General features: G+C 40.2%; 1 protein-coding gene across 1 annotated transcript in view; it reads right to left on the minus strand.

The window, feature by feature from the left end:
- Window positions 1-25,600, minus strand: part of R3HCC1L (R3H domain and coiled-coil containing 1 like) — a 42,910-nt gene extending 17,310 nt beyond the window's left edge. The window contains exons 1-2 of the mRNA XM_063306995.1: window positions 25,554-25,600; window positions 197-2,055 (exon numbers count right to left, since the gene is read on the minus strand). Of these exons, the coding sequence (XP_063163065.1) occupies window positions 197-2,041 (1,845 nt within the window). The 5' untranslated portion in view covers window positions 2,042-2,055; window positions 25,554-25,600. The remainder of the gene's footprint in view (window positions 1-196; window positions 2,056-25,553) is intronic.
- Window positions 25,601-26,282: the final 682 nt, after the last annotated feature.

The following is a 26,282-nucleotide window of genomic DNA, read 5'->3' on the forward strand; positions in this document are numbered from 1 at the left end:
ACTCTGAGTATCATGGTTTGAATTTTTCAGCAGAGATATTTAATGTTTATGGTTTGATATTCCAGGACGAGGCCAGACTGAGCCAGCTTTGATATAGGCAAATACTAAATACTCAACTGGCTGTATCACATGCCTCTGACATGCATGGTGCTCTTACTGCTTTGCCTTAGCTCTGGAAAAAGTACAGAATACTCACCCCCTCCAGTAACTGTGGATCCAGGCAGTCCCCATCATCATTAAACAGGGCATCCCAGCTCTCATCTGCCATGCTGTCACTGTGACTTGCAGGACCAGCGCCAGTGTTAGTAGTCTCTTCCGAACTAGATGGTCCACAATCTGTGGGTGGTTCTTCTCCTTTGTCTTCAAAGGGATACTGCAAGCTCATACCCAGTTCCCCCAAAGTTGGCTTTTCCACAGAGTTATCAGTGAAGGGTGCTCTTCTTCTCTCCAATATGCTTCCTGAACAATGTGCCATCTTCTCAGAGGCACCCTTGAGCGACCAGCTGGCCGTCTCTTTAGAAGAACTGCTTGGTTCCACACTGCTTCTACTTTCGGTGCTCTGATCAACCAAGTCCAAAGTGCTTTTCCCTGCTGTCGGTGCAGCCTCTGCCTCCAGTGTATCAACTTTATACTGGCCAGTTTCATGAAAGAGGCTTTTCTCCTTCTCACGTTCACCATCACATGCCTGTAGCATTTCATCCTCTGCTACCTTAAAGAAACAATTGGGTAGATCTTCTACCTTCCCAGAAGTCCTATCCGAACAACTAGAACTTATAGACACACTTGAATTATCTGGGAACTGCTCTGTATTCTCGATTAAGTTGTGTGTCTCCGCCTGAATGAAAATATTCCCACTACTATAAGCAGACAAATTATCTGTGCTCACTTCAGCCTGATCAGAGATAAGTTTAACTGAAGGATGGGAGATACAACTCTCATTCTTGTCACCATGCTCACTTGCTTGTGCTGAAGCAGGAACACTCTCCTTTGCATCTTTAACCCTACCACTTTCCTTTGGCCCTACCACAGCATATTCTAAGATGCTACTGTCACCCACTGCTGTTTGACTGGAGTTGCTCTGTTCTATACATTTACCTCTATTATACTTAGTTATCTCCGTAGGAAACAGATTGCTTTTACCAATGTGCTCCAGCAAACTACTGTTACTTATGTATGTTGAATCAGAGTTTCCCTCCTCTGTACAGCTTGATGAACTATCCTTATATTTCTCTATGTTACCTGGAATCCTCTTGCCTGGATTTTCAGCTATACTGTTCTCACTTATTCCAGTTATTTCTGAACCACCTTTACCTAAAGGTTTTGTTCTATTACTCTTGCAAAGCAATTTGCTTTCTTCGCTTAGTTCTTTCTGATCCAAGAGTGTCTTACTGCTAAAATACTGCATACCGCCTTCACCCAATTCTACTTCTTCTGCTAGAACTCCTGCCCACTTGGTCTTGCCAGTGTGGTGACCCTCTGGCAAAGATAAAGTGCCCTGCCTTTCTGCTGGACATGTATGCTCATTTTCCCACAAGCTGTCTGTATTACTAACTTCTGGCTGGAGATCTGCCATTCTCTCCACTGAGATAGCAGAGCGTATAGTACAGCACTCACATGTCTCTGTTTCACTTACTGCAGTAAGAGGTGGGTCCAGCAAGCTGGAGGAAGAGAGCAATTGATGTGATTTGGTCTTCTGTTGGAATTTTGGACTCTTCTCTTCCTGAGCCTTTGTGCCTGTGTTTCTTTGGCAGAATGCATCATTATGACTCCAGTCTTGGGAAAAAGTTCTTCTCTCTTTCTTAGCAGACCCAGCACTTCCCTGATGATTCTGAAGCAGCCCTTTCCTAGCTTTAGGGCTTTGTCCTGTCTCACACACTTTAATGCTCTCCTTCCCTGTGGAGCAGTGACTCTCCCTCCCACATTTGGTGGCCAGGGAGGTGCCACTTTTTGAGACTGCCATCTCACGTCTTGCTCTTGGGACATACAGGACCATGTCTGGTTTCTTAAGTCGTACCCTGCTCTTGTCTGTATCTGGCTGCATGGTGTTATCAATATCTGCAAGAGAGTGAGGCAATCAGTCCAGTGCAGCAGCAGTGTTATGTAAACCCAGTAGCACAATTTATGTGGAATTAAAATAGAATTCTTCAGAGCAGGTTTGAAGTGGTACAACTTAAAAACAGGAATGTACTAAAACCAGCAGAGGAAGAACTGAGAGACTCAAGCAGCAGCTAGTTGTGCATGACATTATACACAAAACAGCATCAGTAACTGACATTTCTCTACAGAAAGCTCTACTGCTTGAAAACTTTGGCATTTTGATTATTCTCTTGATCAATGAACTACTTGAGCATTTCTTATAAGCTTTACATCAGATTTTGATGCCATAAGATCCCCTCTGTGGTTTGTCTCTCTACTGCTAAACACTTTCTGATATTGCTCTCAAGAAAGGAGGATAATCATGCCCAAATAAACCCCAATAATTTTGCCCTAGGCACAAAAAGAGAGAGAAAGCTATATATCATTTTCATATGATGGATCCTTGTATATCTTGTTTTTTAAAAACTGGTGTAAGTGACCTTCAACCTGTTCTCTCCTGCCTGTTGGTACCCTAAACTCAGCTGCTTTAAACTCTAATCAAGCTCCTTTAAGGGTTTTTATCAGCTTTGCCACTATCCTGTAAGAAATCACAGTGGTGTTTGACATAAGCTCAGCTATCTTCACAATATCCCCAACTCTATCCTAAACCAGAAGTTTCTATATTCTACTTAAAATCCACAGGAATATTTTTGTCCAAAAAGACTTTGAGAATAAGACAGAATTACACAGAATAAGTATAGTTCAGGATAGGTGACGCAACAAATAAAATAGGGTTATAATTTTATTCAATATTGTAATTCTAGTCTCTAGCCTCAAGGCTCAAGCTGCTGCAAATATCACTCAGTGTCTCTGCTTTAGAATGGGAGAAATACACTCTTTTTAAAAATACCCAGATGTATTAACCTATACCGGACTGGCATTTTCTTTTTTTATTTAAAGATTATGTGCAAATGTCCAGGATCAAAATCAGTCAAGTCTCTCTTCTGTTAACCAACAAACTAATTCTTGATCAGGTTCCTATAGGACACTATTTACTCCATCACATTTTAAATATACTATATATTAACTGGTTAGCCAGATTAGCACATCTGAAGAAAATTGTTTTTATAGTTCAGAAGTTTGTAAAATATTTCTGAGCAATTAATGATGGGAAGCAGAACTATCTCTAGAGGGTGATAAAGTAACATTCTGCTGGGTCAGAAGGCTAGGGAAGTGTCTACCAATTTCTGCATGGCACAGAACACCCAAGAAGTTCAGGAGCAACACAGAGAACCTGCCTTGTTACATTTTTTTGCTTATGTCCCTGCCCAAGAGACTAGGGGACAGACCACAACTCAATGATAGACCACATGCTTTGCATGCAGAAAGTGATAGGAAAGGGTTCTGCTCTTCTGCTCAAGAGAGTCACTTCAGTTTGAGTGGACAATACTGGCTAGATATAACATAGAATGGCCAGGTCCAGATTCAACTTCCTGTTTTCCTACTTCTGAAAAAGAAGCAATGAAGGTTCCATGCCCAAAGTTTCTAAAATATTGAATCCAGCAGTCTTTGGGGAAAACAGGAAACAAGCTATGGAAGTAGGATACATATTAGGAATAGAGACAACTGAATGAGATATAAGTCTTGAGTTGGAGAAGGAGTCTTCTGTGGCTCACCTGCCTGTTTCATCTGAAGAACTAGATCCAAGCTTTCAGTTGCTGTGTTAGTCTAAGAAGAGCACCAATCTCTAACACATTCTATCCTTGCTGCCTCTATATGGAAATGAAATGGATACTTATTTAAAACTGCTAAGCTTTAAAAAGGGTTCAGAGTACTCTCCTCCTCCTCCTCCTCCTCCCCCTCTCCCTTCCCCTCCAAATGCCATGGAAGGGATTTTGCTGTGCCCTTTTCTTTTTTGCAATTGCATTCCCATGGATATATAAGAAGTACAGTATATATATCCTAAACTGACAGGCTCCTAAGGGACAGATTTAAGCCCCTTAAGCAAAAGATCGACAGACTATGAAATGCCACATCACATGTTCCAAAAATATATAGCATATATGGTATTAAACGATGGTTTACACATTAATAAGGCAAGAGCAAAGATATTGTACTGAACATACCACAGGTATATAAAGAGCTCAGCTTTATGCATTTATCTGTATCTCCTAACAACAGTTATTGAGCGAGACAGGATTTATGGCAGGATGGCTGTATTTACACAACACGCTTAACTGGTTCAACGATGGGGTAAGTGTACTGTGTGAATATTACAGCACAGAAAGTAGCTGGGCAAGAGAAGATTCATTTTAACCCCCAAAACCCTGGGTTTGTTTTGGCTGAAGCAGTTCAAGGTGCTGGATTATCACCTATAAACCCCTATATGGCACAGGGCTTGGTTACGTGAACACCATAATCTAGTCAAAATGGGGAAGTTTCCCAACCCAACCCAACCCAACCCAGTCAGTCCTTCAAGAAAGAGTTGGAAAGACAGTGAACCCTTTAGAGAACTTACTGCCCAGGTCCAGCAGCACAGAAGACATCACCTGGCACTGAGGGACTGCAGTGTTCTAGCCATGTATCCTGCTGCCTGCCAGGCCAATAGAGAAGGGCTAGTATTATAATGAAGCTTTGCTTGCTTAGCTGCTTGGAAACCAGCTAATGGATACCAAGATTAACTAGAATATGATTGTCCTTGCATTCATTTTGCTGACAATGTTCAGAGTAAACAGGTGGTGATGGGGAACTAAGCCTACCTTAGTTCAGCCCAGCCATATCATCTTAAAATGACACTAAGAGGTTCAGAAGCATACAGAAATGTTAGAAATGCACCCATCATGAAGTATACATCCACACAGAATCTTGCTCACCTGCCAGCTATCCATTAGAATACCAGTTGGCATTTCCTATACTAGATCAAGCAAAGAAGAAAACAAGGAATTCTGGACATGCTTCAATAGGGCACCTAATATCAAATGCTCTGAGGATTCTCAATGTGTTGAAAATGTAAAGAAAAGCAAAAGCCATGGGCACAGGCTTGCCTTCTATCAGGAATCCTCATTAACATGGAGACATAATGAGAAGTATCCCATTGCCAGTTTGAGCAGCTGCTACAAGACATATTAGAAGCAAGCATTCAACCTCCTTCCAGCTTAGGAAAGGAACTCACTTGCATTCTATAAATGGAGAAATAACCATGGATGAATGGCCAAATTTACACATGCAGCAAATTAGAGGAGGGTGGAGAGGAGAGCTTAGCATTCTCGGCTCCTCATTTTTAAGTTTAAAATCTTTCTCATGATTCAAGGCCAGGAATAAAGTGCAATGCACAGACTCCCTGTCACAAGTCCTTGTTCCCTTCCAAGGCTGAAACAGCTATATTCGCTTCCTCTTGTTCAACCTCCCTTGCCCCCTTGCTCTAACTCCAGACAATGCACTGTTGAAACCTAACTGCCACCCCAAGGCCCCAGGTATTTGCAGTCCCCTTCTGCCAGGGGATATTTATTTTTCATAAGCTTTGGCACAAACAGCCAGGCTGCTCTCTGCCAGGCCCCAGGCCCTATAAATATGCATCAGGCCACGTTTATGGAGACAGATGTCTTGAGGGGACTGTCCTGTGGTGAAGGCGAAGGAAGAGTTGGAGAAGGGTGTGGCCACATGATTAATCTCTGCCCACTTGGTTTAGGGGTATTTATCACGGCCCGCTGTCAGGTAAATCACTGGAAAAACACCTCTCTAGTAATTAATGGGAAGTGACGGATGGACAGCCCCTGGGCCCATTAATCTGGACTATCAACAGCACACCAAGATTATGAATGTCAGGATGTATAAACTTTATACCAATCAATAGGGCCAGGAATTCATCCAAGGTTCTCATTTCCGAAGCACTTCTGATACATGAGGCTGTTTTCACCTTTTCCACCCTGCTCCTCTCCCCACCCTTGATTTGAAATAAAATCACAACTCAACTCACCCAGGATAACTTAAGAGGTGATGTGAGGTTTGAGCCTGCTTCTGACTCCAAAAATGAAACTTATTTGGAGTCAGAAGGGGAAAACAAAACCTATCAGCAAGGACTAGGAGAATCTAAACCAGGAAGTGACTCAGCAGAGTGGGAGAAATCGCAGGAGATGATTGGACAAACTCCAGAGGGAGATTTGAAGCCTCGAAATCAGTGCTCGAGAGAGGAGAGCAGAGAAGCACGCGAAAGAAAAAGAAGCACCATTGGCTGGTAAGGGAAAACGGTGCAAAAAGGAGCAAATAAAAAGGCAGGTGTGCCAAGAGCAAGCCGTCGGAGACAACTGCTCCTTTGAGCTTAGAGCACCTGTGGAAGAATCCTTACCAGCTTCAGAAGCCTTGCCTGTAGCCAGCATGGAACCAGCACCAACGCCTTCTGCCTTCGCAGAACAGCCTTCTGTGCAGGTCGCTCCAGTACAGCCTCTCTCTGCCGTTCCTGTTGAGCACAGCCTCATGTCCAGCTCCAAGCCTCATCGCTTCACTTCAACGCGATCTGGGTGTGCCTCCAACTCTCAGCCTTGCCTGAACACTCCAGTCCAGTACAGCCTTGCCTCCAGGTCTCAGCCTTGCCTAAATGCTCCAGCCCAGTCTAGCCTTGTCTCCAGGTTCAAGCCTTGCCTAGACGCTCCAGTGCAGTCCAGCCTTGTCTTCAGCTTCAAGTCTTGCCCAGCTGCTGCAGTCCAGTCCAGAGTCATCTCCAGATCCCAGGCAAGTCCAGTCCTGCCTTCAGAAACCAGCCTTGCCTATATGCTCCAGCCAAGTCCAGTCTTGTCTCCAGAACCAAGCCCTGCCCAGATACTCCAGCCCAGCCTTGTTTAGCCTCTGTGTGCCAGCCTGATCCAGCCTGCGTGCCAGAACACCAATCTGAGTGTTCAGCGTCTCCTTTGCCACATACCCTAGCTCCTTCCAGCCTTGTAGCTTTGATCAGAGAATTGGCCAAGTTCTGCTTTGCTGCATTGCCACAATCTGACTTTGCAGTGTTGCCTGGGTGCCCTTTACCACCTGGGTGGACTTGATTGAATTACATGCTCTCATCTATTGCAAGAACTTGCTATTGTAAATAGTTTATTCAATAAAGAATTTTATTAGTAACTCTACCTGGCCGTCTCATAGTCTGAACAAGACAGGTGACAGAGGGTCTGGAAGAAAAGGCCTGCAGCAAAAGAACTAAGAAAAGCCTCTCAGTGTCACCTGGGCACACAGTTGCCCTCAAAGGGAACAGAAAGAAGGTAACTAGATCACCCATTGCGCCTACTGAAGTTGCATTTCAATCTACCACAGACAGGTAAATGATTAAACATCTAAATGGTTAAAAACATGAAGCTGGCCTGTGTTGCTGAGGAGAGGCCTCGTATCAAAGAGTGCCATGTTAGAAAAGAGCATAGATATAGGGCAATGTGTTCTCTAGAGTCCAGTCAATCTTTTGAACTAGAAAGGCATCTCCATAAGAAAATGTTTTACTTAAAGCTCTAAGTAACCAAGGTATATATGGAAAACTTTATAAAGAGTCTATAAATTGTTTCCTAACCAAGACACAGATAGAACCACTGGATCTTTTCCATTCTCCAATAAGCTAATTTAACCAACAGAATGGTTCCCTTCATCTTTATTGACTCAGTGAGAAGAGAAGGTATCATTTAGACAGCTTCAGCCCAATGGAGTCATTTTTCAGCACAAAGTATAATCTATTTCTTTCAAAATAGTCACACCCACTGTGAAGGAGGAATTGTGTTCCACAGACTGGGTGCTCTAAAGGTATCTCATGGCAACATTAACGGCAGCAAACAAAAGCTCTCTTCATAATTACTTTTCAAATATCATATGAGTAACAAATATAAAGTAGAATAACACATCACAAATTTTACAGTAAAAAGAGGCTGTAAAATCAGCACTAGGTAAATAGCAGTTATTCCTGAGAAGGAAATAGAATAATGCAGAAGTTAAATAGGGACTCCAAGAAGCACCACAAGAACAAGTAGGCTCTCCAAGTGTCTCTTTGATGACTCCACAAAAGAGCATTCCCTAACCTGGCAGTCTAAACTTTGATAAGTCAGGTTACCACCTCCATCACTCATAGTCAGCACAGCTATGACAGGTAAGGAAGGAGGAGTTATAGTCCAATGTATCTGGGAGGTGCAAGGTTGGGGAAGGCTGCAATAAGCAATTTACTAGAAAATTAACAGGACTGTGCAGATAATTGGACTGATGTTGGGAAAGCTGAAAATATGCCCTTGTCAATGTGCCCACAAAATGAATACATATGTGAGTCTTGCTGAATATCACATTATTAATTAACTAAAAGTCTTAACATTTTTCATGGATAGGGCCAGGGAGTTCTAATTCTTCCTCTCCAAACTTTTATCAGCTCTAGATCCCTGTATTGCCTTCACATATTTCCCAGCATTATATACGATAACCCTACAGCCCACTGAGCTTTTCTTCAACCTACTTTCCATAAGAAGTAATCAGAGAATCATAATAACATAATGCTTCAGGCATCAATCTCTTGCAATTAACAATCCTTTGAGAAGCTTGCTATGCATGGAATATATTTGTTCAGCCTTCTCTTACAAATCCCCAGGGAAGATTCTACAACTTCCTTTTTCTACTGAAGCCTCCTTAAAGCATTTCTGTAATGGTTGCCTATTCTAGAACACCATCAGACTCATGAGCAGGATCACAAAGATATCTGATTTATTAAAGAATAGTATGCAGGGTCACAAAGAAAGCTGAGAATGAAAAAAGCACGCCAAATGCAAACTAAAAACCCTCGGTACAAATGAGATCCCTCCCCCCATAGAATCTTCCCAAGCTCACAATCCCAGGTGCTCCTAACGGCTTCTGATGGTCCGTGGGAAAAGTCCTTGAACAGAGCACATAACCCAAACACATTCCATTGTAATGAACATAGATACAGAGCTTGGTACAAGGTTTCACAGCAGCCCCCTCCCAAACAGAAACGCACGTCAGCGCCATGGCATGTGAAACGTTAGGATGTACAATGCACATTGAAACAGTGAACATGTCAATTTCCCAACATGCAACTTACATCTGTTCTTAAACCTATCAGCTCTTCTCCAGTTCCAATGAACTCTTTTTTTCTCTTTAGACAGAACAGGAATAGGCAACTCCTGATGTCTCAGACTATAAGGCAGCTCAACCCCAGCTAGTCAGGTTAATAGTAAGGAATTCTGGGTGTTGTAGTCTAAAAACACATTGAGAAAACCTAAAATCTTAAAAAAAAACAAGTTGCCTATAATTAGCTTTGCACACTTTGAGTGCTACAATTCATTTCAGAGTTAGGCCTACTGAATTAATGGTTGCCTTCCAGCAAAATTGTAAAAATCCCACCCATCAGTTGTCTTGGTTCCTAAAAAATTATATTTGCCCCTAGAAATTCATATCAGTCATACATTAAAATGATAATAAACTATAAATATACCCCATTCATCCAGCTAAACTTGCTCATGAGTAAAAAAAACTAACAAGCCATTTGTTGTTTGATTAGCCAAGCTTAGCATATCTGAATATGGGGCTGAAATTTCCTATATTCAAAAGAAACAGAACACAACCAAACCAGAATAACCAACAAGTTATTCTTGTTGGCTGTATCTGCTCACAAGTGTGTGTCATCACATCCACCGCTCAGCCAACCCCACACTTAGTGTGATGTATAGCTGGTTTTATGCAATTTGGCTTCTAAAAATATAATTGCAATTTTTAGAATTGGAAGTTTACTGAGCTTGAGTTCAAGCCAGTCAGAGTCCAAAACATGATGGCAACAATAAATTTGGGGATATTTATTATTGCAAAGCTGCTGACATTTGCAGATTTCAATGCTTCCTTTCAACCACAGTTGCTGAAACAAAGAGGTTCTCAGATTCTGTTCAGTGCTTTTTAGCCCATGATCACAGATATAAAAAAAAGACATGACTTAAATGAATCTGAATGCTCAGAAATGCACACCAGAGACCCTGGAAATAAAAACTCAAGTGAACACAATACATATTCTACACCTCTGGTCTGTGTCAAGATTTTAATCAATTTTAGGGGCAGTTTCTCTTGCCTAACTTGGAGTTAACCAACTGGCAGACTGAACTGACCAAAAACAAACAAAATTTATTTATTAGATTTATAAAACCACCCATCTCACAGAACGTGACTCTGGGCACCATACAAACATATTAACAGTTAAAACAATAAAACAGACAAACATAAATAAAAAATATTAAAAACCCAAGAATGTGGGAGGACAACAATCATTTGACGTCATATAACCATCTTGCAGACTTATCATGGGATCCCCAAGGTTGATGGAAAAATCAGGTTTTAAGGGCCTTCTGGAAGGCAAACAGGGATGGAGCCAGTGTTTCTTAAGATACCAGGAACATTGCCAAAATTTAATAGTGTGTTTTAAAAAAAAAAAGAAAATGTAAAAACTTTTTCAAATGTACTGACTTCACTGCCAATCTGTCATTCTTAATTGCATCATCTGATGAAGTGTGTGCCATATTTATGAAGCCCTTCCTATCAGATGATGCTAACTTAATTGACCAGGCATGAAGAAGCCACAAGGCCAATTGAATTAATCATTTGGAGCAGACTTCCCAGTCTAGAGCCTTCCATTTGTACAGAACTACAGTCTCCCAAGTTCCCAGATAACATGACCAATCTTTACAGGAGATTATGGAAGTTGTATTCCAACCTGATTTGGACACATTGTGTGAAGACTTGATTTCTAGAGAAGGCTGTAATACTGGGAAAAGCAGAAGGAAAGAGAAGAAGAGGATGACCAGCAGCAAGGTGGAGGGACTCAGTTAAGCAGTGATGGATACACTGCTGGAAGACCTGAATGACCAGGTTAGGGACAGATTGTCATGGATAAAATCTATGTGGTCACTAAGAATTGACACACTGACTTCATGGTACATAATCAATCATAATCAATTCCAACCTGAATGCATGGCACTGGCTTGGAAAAGGTGAGCCCAGAGGATATAGTCCTAAGGAAAAGAAGTTTCCAGACTCTTGAAGTCCTGTGTTGAGCAAGACTGGATCTGCAAATTATAAGCCTTCCTAAGAACAATTTGTGTGTCCATTCCACCTCCCTCCCCTGACAGCTATTCAGCCATCCTTCATCTGTGCTGAGACAATCCTTCCACAATTTGTCATCATGAAGCAGCACAACTTGCACTGTGCCACGGTCTGAAAAGCCACAGCCAGTCACACTTTCTATTAAACCTTCTTGCTGTCAGAATTTGCAGCCTTTTCAACAACCTCTGATTCTCCTTGCCACTCTTAGAAGATCCATACTTTCTACAGGAAACGCAGTTGTTGCCAGGATGCTGGTGTTTAAGGTGTGAGCATCACCTATGTGTGAAACGCATACCCATGAGTAACACAACATTCACATCCTACATTACAGTTCTGTTGTCAAGATGATACAGTCTTTACATAATACAAACTGTTGTGTTTGCTCTGTAAAGCACGCAGTTTCTCTGATACAAGGCTTCAAAGGGAACCCAGCTCACACTATGCCAAAGATGCTTATATGGGTTACATGTCAAAAATGGTATTGCAGGACTAAAAGGTTGCAGAACAGCAAGAAAAATGACTGATGATACTTTTAATTTTGAAACATTAATGCTTTAGCAAGGATATAATTAAAGAGTTTCAAAGATAGAGAGATGAGAGTAGATAGACATATTTGATTATAATTAAATAAAATAAATAAATAAATAATTAGCTGCAGATTCAGAACACACTAAATAAATTCTTTATTTATGCCATGTCATTTTATTAAGCCATAATATTCACCGTCACAAGATGCAAGATTAGTCAGTAGATTAGTTGGCTTTGAAAGACTAGACCAGCCTTCCCCATACAGGTTCTAGATGTTTATTCCCATAATCCCCAAACAGTATAGCTAGGCCAATGGCTGAGCTGGCTAGATATATTTATCACATCTAAGGTGCCAGGTCGAAAAGCCTGAAGTAGTCAAAAATATTGAGGAAAGGTGATTTAGAAGATACTGGCCAGCTGCTGTAAGCTACAAACAGTGGAGAAGTAATGTGTCTCTGAGATTATGTCTGGGAACTCCAAACAATAGACAAGACTAGATGTGCCTTTGGTCTGATCCAGTTCTGATCTCCTTTAAAAGCCTTGTTCTGTGATGTTTTAAGACTAAGTAGGCCCTAACTACTGCATCAGCCCCTGCAGAGATTTTGGTTTGGCTTGGTTTTGTTTTTAGAACAAGATGAGGTACAGCTCACAAATTTTATTTCTCAAGATCTTGTATCTCCCTTGTATCCGCAGTCTATTACACACTCCATCAGATGCCTTCCCTCCCCCACTGCCACGCCTCGGCACCAACCCATTTCATGCTCAGAGGATTGAATCAGTGTCCCTTGGCGTGTCTCCTTTTCACACTATGCTGAACAACACAACTTCTAACTTGCTCTCTAAATTCTGTAGTAAGCCCCTTAATCTATACTACAAGGCAAGGAAACTGAAAAGCTATACAAGGAACCATGTCGCTTCCAAACTAGGCAGGCTGTCAAGCCAAAAGCAAAAGTCTGGGACTAGTGACCAGATAGACAACAGCTCCTAAAGGAGAGACCTAATACTCAGGTTATTCTGACGAACATTTTCAGTGGCTTAATAAAGCCAAAGTGCTACATAAAGGTTTGATTTCAATTTTAGCTGTGTTTTATTTTTAACTCACTATTTCCTGGGTCCTTCTTCCTATCTGCATTGTGCAGCAGGCTCACTTCTTTGTCTGCATGATTATGTTTCTTAAACCATCTATGTTAGCTTTTCTTTGTTTTCTTTCTCCAGCATACAGCGCATGGTCTTTGACCCTTCTGCAGCATACTTTTTCCTGTTCCTTTTTTTTTCTGTTTCAAAACATGTAGCTCTTTTTACAGTTTCTCCCTCATACCCTCTTTTTCTTTCCATCTCCCATACCACTTTCTCCACTTTTTCTGCACCTGAAATAAAGTTCCTTTGCTCCGTATTATTTCTCCCCAAGTCCACAGTGGTTTTTTCTGTCCCCTTCATTATTCTTCCTTCTCCTTCCTTGTCTGAAAGATCCCTCTATGGACCCATCTCTCCCCCCCCACCAAAAGTATCTCTCCTCCCCTAACCCTATTTATTACCTTTCTTTCACTGTTCTGTTTTATTACCACTTTTCTAGCAATGTATACAACTGAGGAGCTGGGTTTGCACAAAATGTTAAACCCTAAACCTCGGTTAGAAAAAACACAACAGCTGTATTTACATAACATGCCATGTCCTCTCCCAAGTTAAACCATATTATGGCTTAATTTGATGCCAAGTTCAATACTATGTTAAGATAATAACTTGTTAAGATTTGCACAAGACAAGGAACTATAAGGTAATCAATTTAGTCTAGTCCAGCATTTTCTGCAAACCTAGCTAGCGTGAGATGGTAACAACTCTTTCATGTACATCTGAATCTACAAAGAAAAGCACAACTTAAGATATTCTACATTTTCATCTCCATCTTAAAACCTTATTGTAGATATACCTACAAAAGGATGGGAAAGGACCTTCAGCAAATGAAATCTGGGAATCCCTCAGTTAGTCACAAATGGTCAAAGAGAGGTTTCCAATCTGTCCTCAGATCCAGATGTTGTTCTGCTTGATTCAAGAAAAAGTGCAAAACAGGAAGCCTACTATACTGAGAAACAAAAACCCAGAATGGCTATAGTGGGATGACGGTAACAGGTAGGAGAGAAAAATATCCCCAAACTGTGCTAGAAGAACCAATCCATCAAAATGTACCCTGCCTTTTTTTTAAACTATAGCTGCAATTGGGCTCTTTGTATAGACAACTTTAAAATATATTCCTGGTGGAGCTCTAGTTTTGACAGCCATTCCTGGCATTCCATGAACTGTGCAATTAGCTATGGGTAAGGTGCCCATTCCTTTATGGGAAAACAGAGAGAAGTGAGATGTTAGAGCATCCTAAGAGCACGAAACTCTTCTCCCATAACTGCACAAGCACAGCTGCCAGTAGTAAAGGCTGTAGTGGCACCCATGAGCTCCTAGCAGCCGGTATTGCTTCCTGGCAGCAAACTATATTTTTAGCCTTTGAGGTTTCCGATTCCACTCAATCCATAACTCCATCAATAGCATATCTACCTTAGAGCCTTGATCGCAGGAGAGAAATATCAACCCCTTTGGCATGACAAGAGTGCTAGATCTTTGCCCCAAAGTACTGCAGAGGTAGGGCCTATGCCAACTTCATTACTGGCCCTAGGGATTCAGCTTCTACCCTCCCTAGGGTTGGCAATGACCAAAACTCATCTCTGCCTCCACCTGCCTTCACTCTTTTTGCACAAAGGGAACAGCTCTCAATTGGTGCTTAGGGAGCAGCAAAGTGCCCTTGCGTGACAGCACCATGTGTCATTTAGCACTCGCACATGCACAATGTCATTCTTTATGGCCTACTGTAGAACTGGCACTTCTCACAAAATAATAATATTAATAACAAGAGAGAAGTGCAAGGAGACTCCAAACAACTTGAATTAGAAACCCCTTTGGAATGGTCCACTCATTTAGTCTCCAGGCACATGACAAGAGTGCCTCTCCCTCTCTGCAGAGCATCAACAGAAGCACCTTGCCAACAGAGATCCCCAGTCTGACTGCACCTTTTTCTCTAGGCCCCTTTCTGTACACTAAAGGGGCACAATATGACCTGGACTGCACCTCTCCCAAATGTCTCTGTTGTTCTCAATTATATATATAGCTCAAATGGGCAAGTCCTATATCTCTTCCCAGAGACAGATACATAATCCCTCATCTCCTGCAAATTAGGGATTCTTCTCCAAACAGCTACGCTTCAGAAGTTGGGACAATGAGCCATATACATCCAGAGTAAGCAACTTATTATAACCAGGTCTGCACTTTAATTCTGTTTGACTTCCTAGGGGTCTTGGGGGGGCATGTCTAGATGTTTTAGGAGTGGGCAGCACCATGTTCAATTTATTCAGGAGGTGGGACTTGTAAGTTGCTAAGAGGCAAAATAGTTGCCTTAAGGCAGCCTTTCTCAACCTTTTGACCCTGGAGGAGCCCTTGAAATATTTTTCAGGCCTCAGGGAACCCCTGCACATTCAGGCTCAAATACAGGCCAGAAGTTACAAATTTATTATATTTGTTTCATGTGTAGGCCTATATATATATTACAAATTTATTATATTTGTTTCATGTGTAGGCCTATATATATATATATATATATATATATATGCATGCATTAATAGTGTTCTTAAACTAAAAATAAGGAATGAAACTTACCTCTTTAGTATGAAGTTGCCAGAATTTGAAATAATTTTTTAAATAAATTGTGATCTCCCAAGGAACCCCTAGTGACTTCTCGTGGAACTACAGAACCCTGGTTGAGAAATCCTGCCTTAAGATATCTTTTCATCCCAAACAGTAAAATGTGTTCCAATTTAGGAGTTGGGGATGTGGTTTTAACCCTGAAACCTAAAAAAAGGCCACTTATATGCCATTGCACTGGTACTTTGGGAGCTGCACACATGGATAAAACTCCTGGTGCTGAGGTCTACGTTGCTGTACGTAGAACTTAGAGTTCTTCCTTTGTTGTTAGACTCCAACATATCAGCCACAGTCAGCATAAGCAGTTGTGGGGAACAATATGAATTATAATCAAACTTCTAGAGAGTCATGAGTTTTTCACCCTTGCTGTACAGGACAGAAAGTTTATTCTGAACTGTTATTAAAATCATTTTCCCTAGAACTTAATGCTAATCTGCAAAGCCACTTATATGTAAATCTTAGTAACTGATTTGGAACTTGGAACTGCATCCAAATTTTTGTATCCATCACCATATACTGAAACTGACTTACAGCATCTCTCTTGCATAAACTACAATGGTAACCCTGATGTCTAAACCATTTGCTGTTGGAGCAAGAGAGTATAAAGATTCTCAAGCAGCAGTAAGGCCAAGCTGGTTTCCTCTAAGAAGTAACCAGCACACCAAAAAGCAGAAAATATTGCCTGGGGCTCTACTATGCTCCTCGGCTCCTTAACTGCACCTTAAACATGCTTGTAACATTTGTCATAAGTAGCTTTGAATCCAGCCAGCTGGATAGCAAGAGATTCATATCCCACCCTTGCCCTAATCCTCCTTCATCTTTTAGAGCCATACAAATTCACATCTATTTGACCAATGACCCCTTCCCCAGTCCAGTAACTAAGGATATCTAATTCTATAGCCCCTACTTTAAAAAAAACCCCAAAACCCTTTCATTCAATGTTTTTCTCCCTAATGGAATATTAAGACCTACACAAAGAGCAAGGAATCAACCACCCTTCGCAAGGCAATCCCAAACATGCAAAGATAACACTTTTTTAAAAAAATAAAAAGACACAACAGAAGAAACAGTTCATTTTCTTCCATTTCAGATTCTTTGAACTAAGCGCAGTTACTAACACCAGTTCAATACCAGGAGGAGGCTTGGAGTCAATGATATTGTTTTAAAGTTGCAAGAAAAAGACAAGGCAACAAAGGAAAAAAGTGAATTAATGTCTGACCAAAGGACTAAGGGAATTAGGCAGGATTGTATAGATATATCAAGGGCAGAAGCCCTGCTAGAGAGCACATCAATAAATAACGAGAGAGATGAAATTAACAAGGAGTCCAATAGGAATAAGATTATTTAAATCTGTCTTGAAAAGAGGGGGAAAAAGATGAGAGGAATGGCCTTGAGAAAATACAGCCATATTATGAGCATGCTACTAAAACTAGTCACTCACACCATAAGCATTCCAGACTAAACCAGGCAGATTTAACTAATCAATGTATAAATCCTGTAATGAAACTTTAAAATACATTTGGTGAGGACAGCTTAGCAAAGGGCTGGTTATCTTGTTGACTTTATCTCCCTCTTTTTGGTTGCTTTTGTGGCAGCTTGTCCACAAATATGGTCTGATGTCCAGCAGTAATAGTCATGCAAGTTGGAAAGTCTCCTCTGCCAAACCCAGCATTGCTCTAAAGAAAAAGCCAGACCTGGGAAAGTGAACATAAGGCTGCATTCATCTAGACAGTGATGGGATTGTCTATGATCAGGATTTAAAAAGCACATGCTTGACTTTCTCAGAAATTGCTATCAAATGATGCTGGGGGGAAAACAGCATTAAACTCCAGTGCCACTGATCTTCAGGGAAAGTTTCCCAAATTTTAATTTCCAAATGCTTGGCAATTACATTTGTGGATGATACTAAAGGGGAATTTGCACAAAGAACTGAAAGAACAAGAAAATAATTCAAAGGAAGTGAGTGAAGCTAGAAATAAAATACAATTCAGGCAGGCAAGGCACAGCTTGTAGAGACAGGAAATGCAGACGTTGAACGGGGACAGAAAGGATGAGAGTAAATCGGAGATGAGCTGACAATGATGAAAGAGCTGCAGAAATATCACGCCCCAGAGGAAGGGGGAATGGCAGCCAGGACACATCCATGATCAGGAAGATCAGGTTGCCCAAGGCACCCTGGCTGGAGCTGGGAAAGGGGGACATGACAGGGGGTTAAAATAGGTAGAAGCAAAAGAAAGCAGCACTGGTCTCCCCCAAACAGCTGACCCTCTAGGAATCAGTAAACAACACTCTCTGATCTCCGTTCCTTCAATTCAGTTCAGAGTAGAATTCCACAATCATGGTGCCTCCTCCCCTGCACCAGGAAGAAGCCTCTTTGTGGAGGTCTGTATAAACTACAAGCCTAAACTGCATCACATAGGCCTCAAACAGGGCAAAGAATACAATCAGTGGAAGAGCTTGTAGGACAACTAGCAAGCTTTAGAGTAAGAGGCTGGATGACTACATAGCTGTCCTCTCCTCAGTATTAATGCTCATGAAAACAATTTATATCCATCAAATCAAAATAAAGTTCTCTCTGCTTTCAGCTTGTCACATCCTGGTAGCCCACCCTCAGAAAACAAATCCTTTAGTCTTTTCTCAATAATTGGAATTCACAGAATTCTATTGATAAAAATGTAGCAGAAAACTGAAAATACAGATTTCTTAACTCCCTTCTGCCACTTCACGTTCTCCAAAATCTTCCTGCACTCATATCTTTCTCTAATCATGTGATTTCTTCTACTGAACGGCTCTGTCTGCATGACCGATACATGTAGGTGCATATAGTGTGACATATGATTACACAGCTCAGTCAGTGGCAAGGAGAGGGTTAATTTTAGGCCCAAACTGATTCTCCTTTAGGAATATAGGCAGAATTCTCCTTGCTGCTAATATGGTGACAATGTCCTCAAGCAGAGTCTTGTGGACTCAAGCAGAGTCAAGCACACGAAGTCCACAAAAGAAGGCTTCTCTAGGAACTCTGACTCCATGTGCCTTTTACATGTCAGATCTTCTCTCCACAATTATGGGGGGGAATAGAAAACTGGAAGAGGGAGGGGGCTAGGTAAGCCCCCTTCCCCAGAGCTGTCTGCTGTAGTGCTGTCACCAGTCTGGATTTTGCAGATTATTTTTTTCCCCCTCTTCAGAGTGGAAAAGCTAACAACTGGAAAGCATCAGTCTCCGTCTCACTCTGCAGCAGCTGGAATGGCTTCAAAAATGTCACCTGGATCATATGCTGCTGGTGCAAAAGGAACAGAACCATTTTCAGGTAAAGCTACCTTTTGCTCCTAATCCTGCCCCAACTCCTCACACCTCTAAATCCAAGGACAAATGCTCTTCTTGCCCCAAAGTGACCCATCATACAACTGATCACTAGCAGTAATATGTGCACAGGCAAGGAAACTGAAGCACCATGATGAAGAACAGCAGTTATGGCATTTGCTGGCAGTTGACAGCAAAAAACACTGCTGGGAGGCTGGAAATGAAGGGATATATGTTTTATGAAGCATCGAGTGCCTGGGACAGCAAGTTTGCCAAGAGAGGAGGGAGGTGCAGCACAGTGCTAGCAAGGGACACCGTATCACTTCCCTCCTGCAGGGGCTCTGATAAATAGAATCTCTTTGTAATTCAATAAAGTCCCAGCAGTTACTGTGGTTCATCCATCGTACCCAGAAGACTACAGCTGCTGCTCACATAAATTTTTCCAGACCAATATGCACAGGAAAAAGACTTACTGGATAGTAGGCACTAGTGATCCTCCCCAAATGCAGCATCAGCCCCCGGACTCTGAGGGCAGCAATAAAGCATTACCAGAACTCAAAGAAAGCCCTCTACATCCTGCCAAAACTTTATTCCAGTCACCATTTATTTTATCCTACAAATAATGTTCTATTACATGGGTTTTGCTTATTCATCTCGTCATTTTTACAGAATGCTGTAATACTTAATCATTTTCTTTTAATTGCTTTAGCCCATACTGAATGGTGTTCAGGCATTAGAGGGGTGGAATATAAACTATTTTATAAGTGTAATCTGCATAGGCAGTGATAACAGGTTGATACTGTCCCAGACAAAGTGACATCTTAAGCCAGGGCAGGGATTAACAGTGTGGGACCATGTGATCCCTCTGAAAATTTTTGGTAACATACTGTTTGCACCAGTTATGCAAAAAGGCACATTATGGAACCTAATTTGCAGGTATTAAGCACTATCAATTTGGCACGAAGATATCCTTAAGTACTGCCTTCACTTGTATATCTTTGCCTGTAATCAGTGCTGGTATATCCACTGGTTAAGTCAATTCTGTTCACAATCAAAGAGCCAGGACAATTTACTGGCACTGTCCATTGTGGAATGCCTTTCTGTTAAGGTCTTTTAGCACAGGACTAAGAGAACACCCAATCTGTAACTTTTTATTGCTCCCTTTCTTGGGACGGCTGTACATGCCAAAGCAGTTTCTTCATACAGTTGCTTCTGAATATTTATGCAGCTGTCTAAGGTATCACTGTTTCATTCATTCTGTATGTATCACTTTGGAAGGATTTAATCCTAAAATGCAATGTATAAATAGCTTGATTAATTCATGTAATCTTATACTAAACATCTTGTATCCTTTTCCTCTAACAGCCACATAGGGATGGATTATGACCTATAAGAAAATTTTCCTCCCTATAACAGAATAACAATTAATATTTAGGATTGTTTCACAAATGTTAGGAGGAAAGAAAAAGAAAAGTACGGATCTTTCCAAATTACTATATTGCTAGGTTGTCTCAACCCTTTTCCCACTGGAACATTTGAGAACAAGAATTTGTAAAATAGCACAAGGATTTTCAACACCAGTTCATTACATCTAATATATTACAGGAGCTGGCCATAGATGCTCATCTTTTCATATCCCATACAAAATGGAACAGACAAGGCTGAGGAAAGAGCACACCAGGCAAATACTAAAATGTGGAGAGAGAATCTTATTTATCTTTCTTATACAAAATGTTTTTATCCAGTGAATCCAAAGTGTGTATGTGTACTTAAACAGAATGGAAAAGTGATGGTTATAACAAATACAATCAAATATCACTTGACTAAAAATAAAGAAAATTGGGCTTGGCTCATGCAGTGTACAATACATGGTTTTGTTCCTGAATGCTGTTTAGAAGATTCAGGTAAAACTGAATTAGGTGATATTGCATGTTTACTGGTTACAAATACTGTTCTAGACTGATTTATGCTTATAAAGCCTTTAAAAATTGAGCCCACATCTGCAAAGGGTTACATATACTGTATTCCTATTCATTATTGCAAATTATCCAATATTCTTTAGTATTTATCCATTAAACAACACAACTAAAGGATGAACAGGCATTTTTGATCCTTTCATCACAGCTACAAAATGCCTTTTCACTGGGACATGATTTCAATGGTATCAAACTAGTGGACTGCTAGATGCAAGAGAGATGTAATTGTACTTGTTAACAGGGCAGAAAGTCATATTAAAATATGTATTGATTATATAACAGGAAATAGTATCAAATATTATCCCTTTTTTGCTCTAACAATAAATGCAAGCTTATAGTAGTCCTTGAAGAAAATGTCAAAGAATAGGAGCAGCGAATGCCTACATTTCAGCTGATGAGAAATCAAGGATTTATCAATTCAAAGGCTACAGCAGAAACTGACAGTGGAAACAAGTCTCCATGAAGAAGACAGCCAACAGAGGAGTAACCTCAATGGATCAGAGCAACAGCAAGGGATGTAAAAGATGTACTGCTTGCTAGAACTCAGAAACCATTTTCAAGCTCTTGCAGATGAAACAGCTGAAAGAGATACTGAAGAATGGAAGACAGGATAGTGGAACCCTAAAGGGCAGAGAGGATGCAACTGTGTCCTGTAAAAAGACGAAGAGAAGAGTCAGAACAATGAGTAACTGAAACATACGTATGCCAACTAGACCCATCAACTTGTGAAATGTGCTGTCTGCCTCGAGTAAGAATCAGGGATGTGACAGACAACTTCCAAGCTTCACCAGCTCCAAAAACAATTATTTTTTCTGATAATACATGTGGGGACAAATAATACTGCAAAGAATGGCTTTGAAAACCCTGGAACAAAACTCAAAGCTCTGGGAGATCAGGTGGTATTCTCATCTATTCTTCTAGTTTATGGAACAAGGCTAGAGAAGGAAAGAAAAATACTACAATTCAATAACCGGCTACACAAATCGAGTCAATAAGAGAGGCTTGGTTTTCAGGACCATGGTCTCAGTGATCTAGATGATAGACCACTGTCATGAGACAGATTGCGTTTCTCCAGAGAGTGTTTGGCAAAAGCATGGGAAGCTTGTTTAGGAGGGTTTTAAACTGAATCCTATGGGGAACAGAAACAAAAGAAAGAACTGGAAAAAATGCATTACAGAAAGTGGGAGTGTTGCTGAAATAGGGCCTCTTAAGTCATTCAAATAAATGCCAGAAAGAGCACTGGCTCGTTCATGACCTTCACTGACTATACACTAATGCTGAAAATACGGGATATAGGCAAGGTGAGTATGAACTCTTGTACAGAAAGACAAATACATTTTAATAATTTTAATGGAAACCTGTGGGATGACTCCCAACTGGAATATATCAGTAAAGGAAACAATATGTTCAGAAGGAACAGAAACAATAGAAAGGGGTGGGGGAGGAGTTGCACTGTATGTTAAAAATATCAACTCCTGCTCAGAAATTTAAATAAATCAACTTAACAATGCTGCAGAGGGCATCTGAGTTAAAATATCTGGAGGAACAAATAAAAACAATACTGTTGATGTTTGCCATTGGTCATCCAGCCAAGAAGACATGGATGATACCTTTGAAAAGCAACTGTTTTCTTTCAAAGAGGCAAGAATTATGGGAGAGATCAGTTTTTTCTAATATTTGTTGAAAGAAAAATCCAGCAAACTACAGACCAGCCAGTCTGACATTGATACTAGGAAGATTCTAAGACAGATAATAAAGAGATTGCTTCCAAAGTTCTTACAAATCAATGTGGTAATTACAGACCTTTCCAGACTAACCTTATCTCATTTTTGAGTAGGTAACTTCCATAGCAGATTGTGGGAATGCTGTGGACTTAATATATCTTGACTTCTGTAATGCATTTGAAAAATACCAATTAGCAAAGTACTTAAGTGTGACCTGGATAGCATCACAATTAAATGGGAACATAGCTGGTTCAAAAATCATACTCAAAAGTTATATTTTGTATTTTAATTATACTTTGAAAATTAATAAATTAATTAAAATTAATAAAGTTCTTTAAAAAATAATACTCAAAAGGGTGCTCACCAAATTGAAGAGAGATATCAAATGTGGTGTCACGCTTATCATTCCTGGGCTTTATACTCTTTAAGACTTTTATTAATGATATGGATGAAGAGATGGAAGGAATATTTAAAACTGGGTGAGATAGCTAGTTCCCCAGAACAAAGAAATAAAATTGAAATTGAGCTTAATTGGTTAGAGAAATTAGCTGAAATTAGCTGAATAAAATTTAACAGAGACATGAATGAAGTTTCTTCATTTAGAAAACAAAAATCAAATGCATAGATGCATGATATGGGGAACCTAGCTTAATATTTGTGGGAAAAAAATTAAAATAATAGTTGATAGCAAATAGAATATAAGCAAACACTATGATGAGCCTACAAAAAAGTTAAGTGCAATTTTAGGCTGCATCATGAATAATATATTGCCCAAGTTACAGCAAGTAATAGTACTTTTCTGGTCAGACCCCACCATGAAGTATTGTGTCTAGTTCTGAACACTGATCTTTGACAGGGATTCAGAAAAACAGGATCGGGTTCACAGAATGTCAGTGAAGTTGGTCAGGGGGACAGAAATTAATTTCTATAAAAGACATTGAATGAACAGGGTACATTTCATCCTGAGAAAAAGTTAACAGAAAGAGAATATGACAGCACCTTTGAAGTACCTGAAAGGGTGTCATATTGAAGATCAAAACCTGTTTTCTCTTAATTTAGGGTACAGGACACAGAATAATGTATTTAAGTTACAGGAAGGCAGATTCTGACAATGTTAGAAAACACTTCCTAGTACTAAATGCACTTTGATACTGAAACCAATTATCTGTTGAGATGGAAGGCTTCCTGTCACTGAATGTATTGAAACCTCCAGACAATCATCTGTCTGGAAGTTTTACCTTGAATATCTGCACTGAGCAGGGAGTTAGGCTCTATGATTTTACTATTCTATTTACTATTGTAAAATATTGCAAAAAACCCTCCATTTTTAATAAACTGTACATTGTTAGTTATTTGACCTTCTATATTTAATTTAGAAAAATGGGTAATGTAAAGTTCTTAAATTTGTATTTCAACATCACATGTTGTTTACAGCTTTTGGACTTATTAATAACTTGAATATCTGCAATCAGTGAAAAGAACTGGAATAGGTTTTAAGAGTCTTAAGCTTCTCATGTTAATGGTGTTTTACTTGAGTTTGAACTGTATATCTTTACTTTTATGTATACATTACTTCACTCAAACCTTCAAACTATGGAAAGTTAAACATTCATTAAATTTTAAAAACTGAAGCCTTATCCTTGAACCATAAGAAAAGTTATCCAGTTTCTCTCTAGCTCTTGTACAGATTGGTATTTGCGAGGTTCTTTTGGCCAGGGTTCCTCAACCAGCCAGCAAAGCTGGGGAATTCTGGGAGTTGAAGTCCGCACAGCTTAGAGTTGCCAAGGTTGAGGAACCCTGCTTTTGGCAACCAAAAGCACTAGAATGTACTACAGTATATTAATATTATGCATTAATACTCTGAAACTTTCCTAGGGAGAAAGTGTTATAAATACAACTGATACTAAATAATAAAAAGTATCAATATTTAAAGCTGTAACAGTGAAGAGCTAATTTGGGTCAGATAATAGCCTTGAAATGAGATCAGTGTGTCAGGATTCATCCCTAAAAAACCTGAAGTATTAATAAAAGACATATTTAAGAGCTCTTTGTATTTCAGCATTCTCCATCAACCATACTTTTTTTTTTACTGCTTCATGCAGGCTGACAAGCAATGCAACATTTCTGAAGTGGAAAGCAGACTTCTTCACAGGATCTAACCACAATGCCTTCTCAGTTAACTTTCATGTAATTATGCATATGATTAGAGCTCTAGTTCTGTTACTGAAAGTGGGATGGAAGAGAGTAATTTGTTGACTGTTTTAAAAGAAAGAACCAAAGCAATCCAAATTTTATGGATGATGTGGTTCAGCCAGCCACCTTTAGACTAGGATTTCTCAATCCTATATTAGCCCTTTTGAAGCTTGTCATAAAAATATGTAACAAAAATATTTGAGACTACCCTGTAAATATTGAGACTACTCTGTAAAACAGCGTTAGCATTAGAGAAGTGCATCCTTTACTGTCAGTGACGATGCAGGCATTATCCAATTTCCGTTCAAAACTGCATTTTTCAAAATAAGTATTTAAGAGGTTTGAAGGAAAAAGGATGAACGTTCCCAAGGACATGAAAAAATGGAACAACCTCGCAACCACACTGCGTTAAAGATACTAAATGGTTTTTAAAAATTGTACATTTATTGCACAGTATGCTGCTTTTCCCCCCAAAGTCAACAAATCCGCACCACTAATGTACTTCAGACTGAATTACAGAGCAGGGTTGTGCGGAGTTCGGGCAAGCTCAGACAGATTTATAACATGATTATACAGCATTATCTGATAATGAACTTTAATTTTCTATATTAGAAAATGATATAGCGTCTTTCTTTCCAAAAATCAATTGCTGCCCACCTGTTGCTTGAATATGAACTACTGTACCGGTAATAATCACCAGCCCAAGAAGAGCAAACAGAATTGGTGGGAAGCACCAACTATCACTTCGTGGGTAGAGAGGAAGGGGAGCAAGCGAAAAGGAAGAGAACGGCATTAAGGACCCCCTCCGTCGCCCAGAAAATGAGGGGACGAGGATGGAAGGCAAAAGAGGAGAAACATCTGCAAAGACCCAACACGGGAAGGGGAGAAAGGAAACAATTACCAAGCTCAAACAGGATCACTCCATCACAGCCACTTCCGCCTTCACTAGTTCCGTCCGCCCCTCTCCTGTTTAATGCGTCCTCTCCGCAAGGGCCGCTGGGAAATGTAGTATAGCGAGTCACCCTCTTAATTTAGCAGTTCTTCAAATATCTTCTCCCGATCTAGTTGTCCTAAGAACAGACATAATCACGCCACTTAAGAAATTCTTTTGGATTTGCATTGTCTGCTACGTTCATCCAGTGAATATGGGACATGATCTAACTTTGTTGAAGAGCCGCGCGCTGTGACTGCTTAAAGCTTACAGGCTACTTTCCTCCTGAATTTTACCAATGTTACTTAGTGGTAAGAATAAAAGCTCTCTGCTCTGCACATTCTCAACTATATTTTTTAGTTATTGAATTGGAAGGAAAACACCCACTTAATTAGCAGTGATAAAGTGCCACATTATAAATAACTGCAGACATATTTTAATTTTGAGAAAATTTGACAAGCGCATGGATGCCAACACCACACTCTGGAGCAGCTCACCTTATCTCCCCACCCATTGTATGACCCATGTGAAATAGAAAATGCATTTTTCACATACGTACTGCTCTTCCCTTTATTTGTCCTTTCACAGAGCAATTCCTGAAAAAGTCCACCTCCATTTCTGTGGACCGCTAGTGGGGAGAAGATAACCTCTGAACCCTTCAAGAGCTAGATGACTTCAATAAATTAGGATGGGAGCATT

Source organism: Candoia aspera, chromosome 6 (genome assembly GCF_035149785.1).
Source record: "Candoia aspera isolate rCanAsp1 chromosome 6, rCanAsp1.hap2, whole genome shotgun sequence".
NCBI lineage: Eukaryota > Metazoa > Chordata > Lepidosauria > Squamata > Boidae > Candoia > Candoia aspera.